At 41.9% G+C, this 13,937-nt stretch overlaps 1 protein-coding gene and 1 long non-coding RNA gene across 3 annotated transcripts in view; one reads left to right on the plus strand and one right to left on the minus strand.

Annotated features, from left to right (window-relative positions):
• LOC145346511 (desmoplakin-like) overlaps window positions 1–13,937 on the plus strand; it is an 82,676-nt gene that overhangs the window by 23,876 nt on the left and 44,863 nt on the right. For both annotated transcript variants that reach the window (XM_080193870.1, XM_080193871.1), the window contains exons 5-8: window positions 2,076–2,204; window positions 9,799–9,867; window positions 9,959–10,120; window positions 12,760–12,864. In XM_080193870.1, the coding sequence (XP_080049996.1) occupies window positions 2,076–2,204; window positions 9,799–9,867; window positions 9,959–10,120; window positions 12,760–12,864 (465 nt within the window). The remainder of the gene's footprint in view (window positions 1–2,075; window positions 2,205–9,798; window positions 9,868–9,958; window positions 10,121–12,759; window positions 12,865–13,937) is intronic.
• Window positions 1–13,937, minus strand: part of LOC145346513 (uncharacterized) — an 87,750-nt gene that overhangs the window by 15,078 nt on the left and 58,735 nt on the right. The window lies entirely within an intron of this gene.

Raw genomic sequence — 13,937 nt, forward strand, 5'->3', positions numbered from 1 at the left:
CTGTGCCCCAATGGCAAGAAGCTGCAGTTTATATGCCAACAGCTGGTACATCTTGCTTACTGCTCTGGGACAAAAGGAAATCTTATTACATGATACCAATAGGAAAAATCTAGATATGAGTTATTTTGGTTGGTCAGCCATCTGGTATTGGTACCTACAACTTGGGTGCTGCCAGTGCTCCAGATACTGTCCTTTCTTGGTTTCCATCCTCCCCTCCATGTAGCCGCATCACCTTCTTACTCCAAGCATGAAGATTATGGAATTCCAGGAGGTAATATCATCATTAACATCAGTTGTACAATGCTACATGCCTTCTGATACCATTGCATCATCAATTGCCTGTGCACATGTCATGCTAAGCCCAATCTACATAATGATTTATTCAGCTATAAATTCATTACTTTTTTAAAAAGCTTCATTATATTTATTAGTCTCTTGGGCTAATTAAGTTGATTGAATAGTTGTGTTTTGCTTTATGAAGAACTCTTGCTCTCTAACCTACTATACAATGATGTGTATTTTCTAGTGTAACATGGACAGAAAAGTTTGAAAATAGATAGGTTTTATATTGCGATAACTTGCGACATGCTTTGTGTTGTGCAGGGTGATATGTTTGCTTCAAGTGGTTCTGTATCAGTGGCACGAGACCAAAATTGTGCCGTATGGCAGCGGTTTAAAGAATTTCAAAATAAAATTCAGTTATGGGCTGAAATACCTCCTGGGGAAGGGAGGGGCAGGGGCAAGGGCAGATGGAATCACTGCCGCAAGTGGATTGGAAATTCAAAGGGAGAAAAGGATAAATTTCCAATGGCTGGTTTTAGGGGTAGGCATCTGGCCATAGACCTCTCTGCTTGTGTGATATATGGGAGCTAAATCCAGCTTTTGCATATTTAGTACAGTCAAGGTAATCAGTATTGATTTTATGCTTGATTTTTTGTAAACCATATGGACAGAATTGTATCAAAGGTTTGTTTTCTTTTCCCCTCTGATGTCATTCCTAATGCTTGTGTCAAATATTAATTCATAACGTAGGTTAAACTATTTTAATAATTATTTTAATTTAGTCCATAATTGGCAATTAGCCTTCTGTAATAGGAAAGAATAGAAAGGGAAAGTCAACCATAATTATTCTTATAGCCATAGAGGTTTACAGCATGGAAACAGACCCTTTGGCCCAACTTGTCCATGGCACCCTTTTTTGTTAAATCCGAATGCTAATCCTAATTGCCTGCATTTGGCCCATATCCCTCTATACCCATCGTACTCACGTAATTATTTAAATGTTTTTTAAAAGATAAAATTGTACCTGCCTCTACTACTACCTCTAGCAGCTTGTTCCAGACACTCACCACCCACTGTGTGAAAAAATTGCCCCTCTGGACACTTCTGCATCTCTCCCCTCTCACCTTAAACCTATGCCCTCTAGTTTTAGACTCCCCTACCTTTGGGAAAAGATATTGACTATCTACCTTGTCTGTGCCCCTCATTATTTTATAGACCTCTGGAAGGTCACCCTTCAACCTCCTCTGCTCCAGAGGGAAAAAAGTTCCACTCTATTCAGCCTTTCCTTATAACTCAACCCATCAAGTCCTGGTAGCATCCTAGTAAATCTTTTCTGCACTTCTTCTAGTTTAATAATATCCTTTCTATAATAGGGTGACCAGAATTGCACACAGTATTCCAAGTGTGGCCTTACTAATGTCTTGTACCACTTTGAATACAGGAGTTGGGATGTCTTGTTAATGTTCTGACTGATGAAATCAAGCATGCTGAATGCCTTCTTCACCACTCTGTCTTCTGTCAAGAAGCCAATTTTGTATCCATTTAGATACCTCATCCTGGATCCCATAAGATTTAACTTTATGCAGCAATCTACCATGCGGTACCTTGTCAAAGGCCTTGCTGAAGTCCGCGTAGACAACATCAACTGCACAGCCCTCATCTACCTTCTTGGTTACCCCTTCAAAAAATTCAATTAAATTTGTGAGACATGATTTTCCACTCGCAAAGCCATGCTGACTGTTCCTAATCAGTCCTTAAATTTTCTTAAATTAATCTGTTCGTTTTCCATACAGCATCTGTTAGACACTCAAGAATGGGGAGTAGATGCAGCCTCGGTAGAGCACCAGATAAACGAGCAAAGAAGATACCATAGGAGCCTAGAAGATTTTCGCTGGAAAATAGATAAGCTCAAAGCGGAACAGGTAACTATATAAAGCCTTTGAATATTTTCCCCACAAAAATTATGCTTTGCTGTAATGGAAACATACTTGGAAGGAAGACCACCGCTGCACTTGGGACAATATTCCTGAAAGAAGGACCATGCTTCCAAAATATTCTCCAAGCTGATCTTTGTTACCTGAGACCCTGCTGAACATGGAATGTTTTTGAGCTAATTGGAAAGATTTGCTTCCCAAAATTTTTGCACTCTCTTTGAGTTTAAGATCTTCTGAGATTAGAAAAGTAGTGGCCAATGTTGCCTGCTGCTGCAGTGGGTATTGTAATTTGAAAGTTATGCTCTTTGGAAGGAGGAATGGAGGCATAGACTATTTTCTAAATGGGGAAATGCTTAGGAAATCAGAAACATAAAGATACTTGGGACTCCTTGTTCAAGATTACACTTAACGTGCAGGTTCATTCAGCGGTTAGGGAGGCAAATGTAATGTTAGCATTCATGTCAAGAGGCCAGAATACAAGTACAGGGATATACTTCTGAGGCTGTATAAGGCTCTGGTCAGATCCCATTTGGACCCTGTATCTGAGGAGGGATATACTAACCTTGAAAAGGGTCAAGGGGAGGTTCATAAGAACGATTCCTGGAATGAAGAGCTTGTCGTACGAGGAACAGCTGAAGACTTTGGGTCTGTACTCATTGGAGTTTAGAAGGATGAGGGGGGATCTTATTGAAACTTACAGGATACTGTGAGGCCTGGATAGAATGGATGTGGAATGCGTCCAGTAGTAGGATAAAGTAGAACCAGAGGGCACAACCTCAAACTAAAAGGATGATTCTTTCAAAACAGAGATGAGGAGGAATTTCTTCAGCCAGAGAATGGTGAATTTGTGGAACTCTTTGCTGCAGAAGGCTGTGGACATTAATAAGGGGATCAGGGATTGGGGGAAAAAGCGGGAGAATGGAGATGAGAAAAATATCAGCTATGATTGAAAGGTAGAGCGGACTCAATGGACAGCGTGACCTAATTCTGCTCCTATGTCTTATGATCTAAACCCATTTGAAAATAATTTCAAGATTACTGCATGGAACTAGAGAAGTGGAAATCCATGGCCTATATTTTTAGTTACGAGGAGATTCCATTTTTCATTAACTATGTGTGAAGCTGCGGATTTATAATTTTTAATGTCTTGAAAAGGAGCACAATAATGTTACCAGAAATCATCTAACAAGTATTAAGCTTATGCTGGAAGCATGTATGAAGAGCAGCAAAGTGAGCAAGAAGGGCACATTATAAAATTGAAACTGAAAATGAATGACAGACTTAACACATGATGTTGTGATGTCATATTTTGCTGAGAGTTACTGGCCAGTAAGTGTCTTGCTTCAAGCCATGTTGAATTGTTCCAACATGTTTTATTGTGGACTGTGCCACTCCTTGCATAGGAATGGAGCTGCTGGGTAGTTTTATTCCACATTTCAAAATACAGCTGGATGGACATTGGGAGCAAAGACTTAGCTTTTGTTCTGAGTTGGAAGAGAGAAGGAAACTAATGCTGTCTCTTGGTTCAGACAGCATCCCATGGCTAAGCCAGTTGTGAATAGATAGCAAAGATATGCAACAGATGGTTCACGTAGCACAGTTGAGGATAAGGTGGGCTGCAAGTAGTTTCCAAGTAATGTATGAAGGCTGTTGTTGTGTTATGAAGACCACTGCCATAAGAACTTAAGAAAGAACATAACAAATAGGAGCAGGAGTAGGCCATCTAGCCCTTCGAGCCTGCCCCGCCATTCAATAAGACCATGGCTGATCTGAAATGGATCAGTTCCACTTTCCCGCTCTCTCCCCACAACCCTTAATTCCCTTGTCTTTCAAAAACCTATCTACCCGTGACTTAAATATATTTAGCGAGGTAGCCTCCACCACTTCAACGGGCAGAGAATTCCAGAGATTCACCACCCTTTGGGTGAAGAAGTTCCTCCTCAACTGCGATCTAACTGCCCCCCTGGCCCCCTTATCTTGAGGCTGTGCCCTCTAGTCCTGCTATCCTTTCTAAGCGGAAAGAATCTCTCTACCTCTACCCTATCCATACCTTTTATTACCTTATACGTCCCTATAAGATCCCCCCTCATCCTTCTAAACTCCAACGAGTACAGACCCAGTCTATTTAGTCTCTCTTCATAGTCCAACCCCCTCATCTCCAGTATCAGCCTAGTGAACCTCCTCTGCACTCCTTCCAAGGCCAAAATATCCTTGCGCACGTGCGGCAACCAAAACTGCACACAGTACTCCAGCTGCGGCCTCACCAGTGCCCTGTACAGTTGCAGCAAGACCTCCCTGCTTTTATATTCTATCCCCCTCGCTATAAAGGCCAGCATTCCATTCGCCACCTTGATCACCTGCAGACTGGGTTTTTGCAACTCATGCACAAGGACCCCCAGGTCTCTCTGCACCGTAGCATGCTGCAGCTTTTCGCCCTTTAAATAGTAATCCCTCCTACTATTATTTCTGCCAAAGTGGATAACCTCACACTTGCTAACATTATACTCCATCTGCCAGGTCCTCGCCCACTCGCTCAGCCTATCCAGATCCCTCTACAGACTTTCCACACCCTCCGCGCAATTTGCTTTTCCACTCATCTTCATGTCATCAGCAAATTTCGTCACCCTACACTCAGCCCCCTCCGCCAGATCATCTATATAAATGGTAAACAGTTGAGGCCCCAGCACCGATCCCTGCGGCACTCCACTAGTCACCTATTTGCCTTAGCAAATAGCCCCATAGTCTTGGAAAATTAATTGCCAACATTGAGAGAACTGGAATTATTGTTGTAGCCATCAGTGAATTTTTATTGCAGGTCCACTACAATTTTAGAACCTATACCAGGAGCTGACCATCTTAGTAAACAAGTTAAATTTGCAAGATTCTGGTTGATAAATGATACAGTGGCCTCTGTCAGTAATTTTTAGTTAAGCACATCTACTTGGAATCAAAAATGAAAGTTTTTTTTATTCTTGTATGCTTGCTTTTGGGAAGATGGTGAGATGCCGTCTTGAACCATGTGATGTAACAGTGCTGTTAGGAAGGAGTTCCAGTGGTTTATGTTTGCCACAATGTATTTTACAGTTTTATAGAAATGGGCATTTAGCATAACCCTCGGCCAATCATATTTTATGTGTATCTCATAAAATTCATTTTAATACACTTAACCGTGCTATTTTACTGCACGGTGAGGTTTTAGGTGTGACAGAGGAGGGTTGAAGAGAGGTGGAGGGGTGGCACTGTTAGTTAAGGAAAACATCACAGTAGTGCAGAGGGAGGACAATATGGAAGAGTTAGGGATTGAGTCGCTGTGGGTGGAGTTGAGGAATAAAAAGGGAGAGATTACGATGCTAGGGGTATACTATAGGCCACCCAACAGCCCGAGGTCAGTGGAGGAAGCCATTTGCAGGGGCATTTTGGATAGGTGCAGGAAGAATAGGGTGGTTGTAGTGGGTGACTTTAATCTTCCTGGAGTGGATTGGAGGGGGCCTAGAGCTGGGGGTACGGAGGGAGAGGAGTTTGTAAAATGTGTTTTGGAAGGGTCCCTAAAGCGGTATGTAACTAGCCCGACTAGGGAAGGGGCTATACTGGATTTAGTGTTGGGTGATGAGCCGGGGCAGGTGGTTGAGGTTGAGGTAGGTGAACATGTGGCTAACAGTGACCACAAGTCCGTCTACTTTAGGATAAAAATGGAAAGGGATGAGTGCCGGCCAAACGGGAGGGTGCTGAACTGGGGGAAGGCGCGCTATAGCCGGATTAGGAGGGAGCTGAAGGACACTGATTGGGAGGGACTGTTAGCTGGCAAGTCCACAGTTGGCAAGTGGGAGGCTTTTAAGGGCAAACTGAAAATGTTGCAGGAGAGACATGTTCCGGTTAAGCGGAAGGATGGGAAAGGTAGGATTAGAGAGCCATGGATTACAGGGGGTATCGAAGACTTGGTAAGGAAGAAGAGGGAGACGTATGTTAGGTCGAAACAACTGGGTACGGAGAGTGCGCTGGAGGAATATAGAGAGAGTAGGAGGGAGCTAAAAAGGGGAGTTAGAAGGGCGAAGAGAGGGCATGAAATGGCTTTGGCTGATAGGATTAAGGAAAATCCAAAGGCATTTTATTCCTATATTAGGAGCAAGAGAGTAGTTGTGGGAAAATTGGTCCTCTTAGGGACAGAAGTGGGGAGTTATGTATTGAGTCAGAGGGAATGGGGGAGATCCTGAATGAATACTTTGCGTCGGTATTCACGAAGGAGAGGGGTTCGGTGTCATGCAGTGTCTTGGAGGGAGCTGTGGATCAGTGGCAGGAAATATCTATTACGAGGGAGGAAGTGCTAGGGCTTTTAGGTAGCGTAAGGACGGATAAAGCTCCGGGGCCTGATGGTATTTATCCCAGGCTGCTTAGGGAGGTGAAAGATGAAATTGCTGGGTCTCTGGCGCAAATCTTTGTCTCTTCCTTGGACACAGGTGAGGTCCCAGAAGACTGGAGGGTAGCAAATGTGGTACCGCTGTTTAAAAAAGGTAGTAGGGATAACCCTGGAAATTATAGACCGGTGAGTTTGACATCGGTGGTAGGGAAATTAATGGAAAAAATACTTAGGGGTAGGATGTATGAGCATTTGGAGCGTTGCGATCTGATTAGGGATACGCAACATGGCTTTGTTAGAGGGAAGTCTTGCCTTATGAATCTGGTAGAATTCTTTGAGGAGGTGACAAAAACGGTTGACGATGGGGGAGCTGTTGATGTCATCTATATGGATTTCAGTAAGGCGTTTGACAAAGTCCCTCATGGTAGGCTGGTAGAAAAGGTTAAGGCGCATGGGATACAAGGACAGGTAGCTAGGTGGATTGAGAACTGGCTGGGCAATAGGAGATAGAGGGTAGTTGTTGAGGGGACCTTTTCGGGCTAGAGGCCAGTGACCAGTGGTATGCCGCAGGGCTCAGTACTGGGACCTCTCCTCTTTGTAGTATACATAAACGACTTGGAAGAGAGCGTACGTGGTGTGATCAGCAAGTTTGCGGATGACAGCAAGATGGCAGGGTTGGCGGATACTGAGGTGGAATGTCAGGTGATACAGCAGGATATAGATAGGTTGGTACATTGGGCAGATAGGTGGCAGATGGAATTTAATCCTGACAAATGCGAGGTGATGCATTTTGGAAGGAATAATGCAGAGAGGAGCTACGTGATAAAAGGTAGACCGATTAGGAGTATAGAAATACAGAGGGACCTGGGAGTGCAGGTTCACAAGTCTATGAAGGTTGCGACACAAGTGGAGAAGGTTGTGAGGAAAGCTTATGGAATGCTAGCCTTTATAGGAAGGGGTATAGAGTATAGGAGCTGCCGTCTAATGCTTCAGTTGTACAGAACGTTGGTTAGACCGCATTTGGAGTACTGCGTCCAGTTCTGGTCACCTTACTACCGGAAGGACGTGGAGACTCTGGAGAGGGTGCAGAGGAGGTTTACCAGGATGTTGCCTGGCATGGAAGGACTGAGCTACGAGGAAAGGTTGGAGAAACTGGGACTTTTCTCCTTGGAAAGACGGAGATTGAGGGGAGGCATGATAGAGGTATATAAGATACTGAAGGGAATAGACAGAGTCAATAGTGAGAGGCTGCTCCCTAGACTGGGTACAATTACGAGAGGTCATGATCTAAGGGTGAGGGCGGAGAAGTATAATTTGGATGTGAGAGGAAGGTTCTTCACGCAGAGGGTCATGGGGGTATGGAACGCGCTACCGAGTAGGGTGGTGGAGGCAGGAACGTTGGACTTGTTTAGGGTTTACTTAGACACATGAGCGAAACAAGGATGGAGGGTTATAGTAGGGGGTATTAAATAGGGTCAGAGCCTCGGGAGACACCGGAAATGCAGACTTATATGTTAACGTTTTTGTCTTTTTATTCCGCAGGTGGAGGTCCACCTTGTTGTCAAACAAGGGGCATGCACACGGTGGGTCGTGCGTGGGCTGCTCTTGGAGGTTCCGGGAGTGGCCTAGTACTTCGTGCCGGTGTGTGTGTTTGATCCTGGACCAGTAGACGGGCGCCGCAACAGCTCAGTGACAAGCACTGTTAGCTGTGCAGATACATGGATTTGGGCCTGTGTCTGTGGGAGTTTGCGCATTCTCCCTGTGGTTGCGTGCGTTTCCTCCGGGCTCTCCGGTTTCCTCCTGCACCCCAAAGATGTGCTCTTAGGCTGATTGGTTTACCAAATTGACACTATTCTCCCCTGAATCTGGCTAAGTTAGGGGTTCCACTCGCAGACACACAGGGCAGGGTAGGTGTAGGAGGATGCGGCGGCTCGGGCTCGTTGGGCCGAAGGGCCTGTTTCCCGTGCTGGGTTGTTCTTTGTTCTTTGTTCTTTGTTCTTTATTGTTCTTGGCTGTGCTGTGTAATTAAAGTTTATTCACACTAGAAGTAAAGTCTACCTAAATTGCAGAGGTCACGAATATGAGGCATGTCCAGACTTATTTTTCAGTTCTACAGTGACCTAATCAGCAGTCCATAAAGGGGCCACTGCTGGCCCCTGTTTGGGCCCCCTCATTCTTTGGAAGAGCAGCAGGCACATCTAGCTCACTGCAAATATTATAACGAGGCACAATTTTTATTGACACGCTGACCTGGTTTGGCTCTGTACTGGATCCATGCTATTAGTTATGCATCTACAAGCAGAATGAAATGAATTTCAAGTCCACTGTATTTGTAAACTGAGAGTGTGGGCTAATGCATATGACAAATTTCCCAATGAACAGTTGGCACAATTGCAGCTTAGGATATTAACCTTCAATTACTACTTATGCTGCCCTGCGGATGCCAGCTTTACCTTAACAGCTAAAGTTGTAAGGAATTGAAAGATACTTTTGAAAGCCTCTTTATAGTATACTAAGCTTTGCGCTAGTGATACTCTCTTGTGGATAAGATTTTAACTTTCACTGCCAGGTGAGAAACTGGTGGCAGCATATAACCCTGTTGCTCAACCCTTCGTTTTGTTTGCCTTTTCCTTTCCATCCTTTCCAAATGCGGGTATATAACATGTGGCTGATCCTTAATGTTATATTTACTGCCTGCCATTGAAGGTTAAAATCCCTCCTGCCTACTTCTTAGTGTTATGTTTTTGTCCAGAATCCGGAAATAACTTTGAGATTTGCTGAAGTTTATTATTGGGAGGCCCAGCTATTACAGTAATGAGGTCTTTTTGATTTGCAGTTTGTAGCAAATTCCAACAAGCCTGCTATCTCATTGTAGTGTAATGCAGTCTGTTTGTGACATAATACTCAAACTTCTAATTCGAGCAAACTGTGCAAGACATGGATATACTGAGCTGGTGGTGTTGGCAAGGATCTTGTGTGAAATAAAAGTTTTGATTAAATTATTTGCTGCTTACTTACTCCAGAATGTGGAGTTAAAGATCACGAGAAGCTTGGCTGCTGCTGTAAATGCTCAATTAGATATAGATTATTTGTGCAGCTTGCCAAATTGAACATATCTGAATTGCAGAGTGTAACTTCCAGTACCACTTTTCTGATGACATTGAAAATCAAATATCTAATGAAGGTTTTACATTTGGAAATTCTGATTGCTTTCCCTTTGTCTCCTAGAAGGGGAACTATTCTGACAGCAACAGAGAACACTTGCTAGCAGTGGAAAGTCATTACGAAAGCATTTTGGTAAGGTGAAGGCTTTGGTAAACCTGAAAGCAGATATTTTTGGTAACTTAGTTGAACAGATAACGAGTGTTGATTTTTGCACGCATGCCAGAAAGCTTCAGCGGATAGACTTGATCAACTAAAAAAGCTCCAGAACATAATTTCAGCCACAAGTAATGAAATTATGTGGATCAATGACCGTGAGGAAGAAGAACTTGTTCACGATTGGAGTGATAAGAACACAAAGATTGCTGAAAAACAAGAAGCTTTTTCCGTAAGTCTGTATTTGTTGGAATAAAACTCACCCGAGCGCCATTCTACAGATATAAGATTGATGTGTAAATTACCTCTATGTCATTCACCACCCCACCCCCATAAATTGAACCAGCTGGGTTGGGTGAGAGTAGCATGCTGAAGATGGAAATCAATTTTTGCACTTGCTTCAGCAGTACACGTATGTGTTGATGCCAGACATTTTGAAAAGTTGTGGTAGCTACTAACTATCTGTCTTCACTGAGCCAGACTCAAACAATGACCAACACTCGTAATTGTGAAATTACAATTACTACTCTTTCCATATTCTATTTTTACTCCACCTTCTTTTTCGTGCTCTTATCACCGCCTTTCCTGGCAGTGAACTTTCAAACTATTGGCAGTCATAGGAAAGGTTTACTTTTAAGTCAAAGTTTTGATGTAGTTTTCAGTCATCCTTAATCTCTAATTGCTACTATGGTTTTGGATGAATTTGTAAGGTAGCACTCCCTGCATGAAACCTTGCTTAAAAAGGGAAGATTGGATACTGAAGCCGCAACACAAGCTACTGTTTTTTGTTCCTTTCCAAATGCAGGTATATAACATGTGGCTGATCCTTAATGTTATACTTACTACCTGCCATCGAACGTTACTGACCATTTTTTTTAAATCAAAATTTGAAATTGAACCGCAAATCAGAAGTGTTGCTTTCCTCGTCAGTTACATAGAAAATATAGCACAGAAACTGGCCTTTCAACCCTAATGGTCAGTGCTGTTGTTTATGTTCCATCTGAGGCATTTCCCACCCTACTTCGTTCAAAGCTGATCTGCATACCATTCAATTCCTTCATGTATTTAACTAGGTTCCCCTAAAAGCATCCATACTTTTCAGCTCACTTATTCCATGTGCTAGCAAGTTCTACATTCTAATCACTTGGGGTTATGAATTTTCTTCGCCCTTAACTGGATTTGTTAGTAATAATTGAATATATTTATGTCCCTTAGTTTTGGAAGCTGTTTAACTGGAAACATAATCTCAACGTCCACCTTGTCATATCCCATCATAACTTTAAAGTCCTAGAGAGAAAAGTCTGTTCAGTTTTTCCGGAAAGTTATAATCTCTCCATTCTAATATTGTTTTTGCACCTTCTCCATTGCCTCTATATCGTTTATAGAAAATCAGTATGGTACACAGTACTTCCAAGTATGATTTAACTGAGTACTTCTGGAACTGACTGTATCTGCACTGTCATGGAGTCAGAATCCAATGCAAGAGCACCAACTTGTTAAGATTTACCCCATTGTCAAGTTTGGTGAAAAATCAAACAATAAATACCTTTTTACTTTAGGGAATTTTAAATTCTTTAAGGAAAGCCATATGCAAGGAAATCTGTCTTTTTTGGTCTATGATGAATTTGTCCTTGTATTAATACACTTCCTACATTAACATTCTTTTTGTTGCAATTCTACGTGCTTTATCTTTGTGGTTTACATATTTAGAATTTTTTGTAGAATCACTTAAATTCTTTTAGGGGAAAAACATGGTAATAAATATTCTATATTATTTTAATTAACTAAACAATGCATTTCAAGTTATATGTGAAGATATTTTGTTCAATTTTAGTGCCATCTGTGCCTTCAAAAATAGTAACATTTCAACTAAAATACCTTTTAAAAAATGAGACTTGGGGTTGGGGTGGAGGTGGTCAGTATGGATGGATGATTTCCTTTCTGCGTAACTTCTGTAATCCGAAAAAGAGTATAGAGGGGAAAAAGAAAGAGAGGGAATATTTCATTTTTGTTCTGTTTCACGTATCCTTAGGGAGCTTTTTGTAGCATTCGCATCCTATATAATTGACCTGTGGTAATGAATGCAAAATGATATGAATGTCAATAGTAAGCCACTATCAAATGGATTGGGGAAATTGGACAGGAAATTATAGAAATCAATTGGCAGTTTAAAAAAAAAGACTCCTGCATTTCACCAACAAGTGGAACATTGAAGCGATGGAGTATGGTGGAGAAGCTCAAAAGTTTTCTGAAGGATTATACTTTGTGTTTTGCAAATAGCCCCTTTTAATTCCCTTTGGAATCCATAAGCTAGACAATAAGAATGGCCCTCAATTTTGGAACAAATTGGGCCAGAAAACTGACCCCTGTTTTCTCTGCAAAGAGGAGAAATGTATTCAAGCCTTCACCTTATTGAATTGCATGGGGAGTCTATAATGCCATCTCGCTTCCTCCATGGCAACATGGAAACATTGAACAAGATAGGAGGAGGCCATCTGGCCCATCGAGCCTTCTCCATCACTCATTATGATCATGGCTGATCATCCAACTCAATAGCCTAATCCTACTTTTCTCCTATAACCGTTGATCCCATTTGTCCCAAGCGCTATATCTGGCAGCCTCTTGAATACGTTCAGAGGCAATGCCTCAACAAATCAGACACAACTTTCCAACTAATCAGTACCCTTTTCTCCTCGAGTATAAATTGTTATGAATGTTTGAAATTTAGCATTCTTGCATTTGTCCTAATGAATGCAAGACAAAAAGTTTTGTCAACATGTCTCTTTTCATCAATATTCAAATTTTCTACTATCAAATGATTGGTTGTGTGCATCCATGTTTAATTATTTAAATTTTACTTACTTTTGCTAGGTGATGATGAGCCAGTTGGAAGAAAAAGAAAAGCAGTTAAACAGACTCAAACAAGATGGTGATCAGCTAGTAGCAAATAATCATCCTGCAGCTGACAAGATTGAGGTGGGGCTGCCTGGTTGATCATTCTCTAGGGGCAGTGTAGATCTTGACTAAGTCTTGTCAATTAAGCTTACTGTCAGGTTTAGAGATAAAGGGAAGTAGTAGCACTTCAATACATGTGGAGCACAATCACTATTCATTGTCTAGGTACCTGTGCGAGATGTTAGTGATAATTGCTACAAGCCTAAAAATTTGACTGGGTGCTGCAATTGCATCAAATCCCTTTGCTATTTTAATGGATGTGATTAAAATAAATGAATTAATTTCCCAGTGGGAAATAGTTTGATACAAAAGCAGGGCAAAAATAATTGCAGAACTCTTGCATCCTGAATTTGGCACAACACTTTTGTAGCACTTGTTGGATGGAAATTGTGTTGTTTGATTATTCATGAAGGATTTACCCAATATTCCATCATTCATTTTCCATCTTGTATTATATTTAATTAAATGTGAAGCTTCATGCTGTCATTTCCTAACTAGAAGTGCCACGTGTATGTTTGGGAAGATCCTAGAAATAAGCACTTAGCATTCATTCTTGCTTGAGTAAGACCTGTTCCAGTACATGGGCTCTAATATTAAATGTTATATTTGAATTAATCCCTATAGTGCAGAAGGAGGCCATTCGGGTCCATCGAGTCTGCACCAACAACAATCCCACCCAGGCCCTAACCCCACACCTCTACCATCTCCCGGATACTAAGAGGCAATTTATATCAACGAAACTAGCATATTTCCAGAGTGTGGAAGGAAACCGGAATACCCAGACGAAACCCATGCAGACATGGGAAGAATGTGCAAACTCCACACTGACTGTCACCCGAGGCCGGAATTGAACCTGGGTCCTTGGAGTTGTGAGACAGCGGTGGTACCCGTTGTGCCGTCCTGAGTCAGAATGCATGGACCGAAAAAAAACTTCATGCTTGTTATTTGAAAAAAAAATCTTCAAGAGAGGCTTCACCTTGCAATAGAATTGCTGCCTGAAGCTGTGATTCAAATAATCCCATTTACTATTTTCAATATAATTTACAATTAATTTCAATAGAACAAACTCTGTCAGCCTACATTTGGTGAAATTC

The sequence above is a fragment of the Carcharhinus amblyrhynchos genome, chromosome 8 (assembly GCF_965287045.1).
Source record: "Carcharhinus amblyrhynchos chromosome 8, sCarAmb.v2.hapA, whole genome shotgun sequence".
Lineage (NCBI taxonomy): Eukaryota > Metazoa > Chordata > Chondrichthyes > Carcharhiniformes > Carcharhinidae > Carcharhinus > Carcharhinus amblyrhynchos.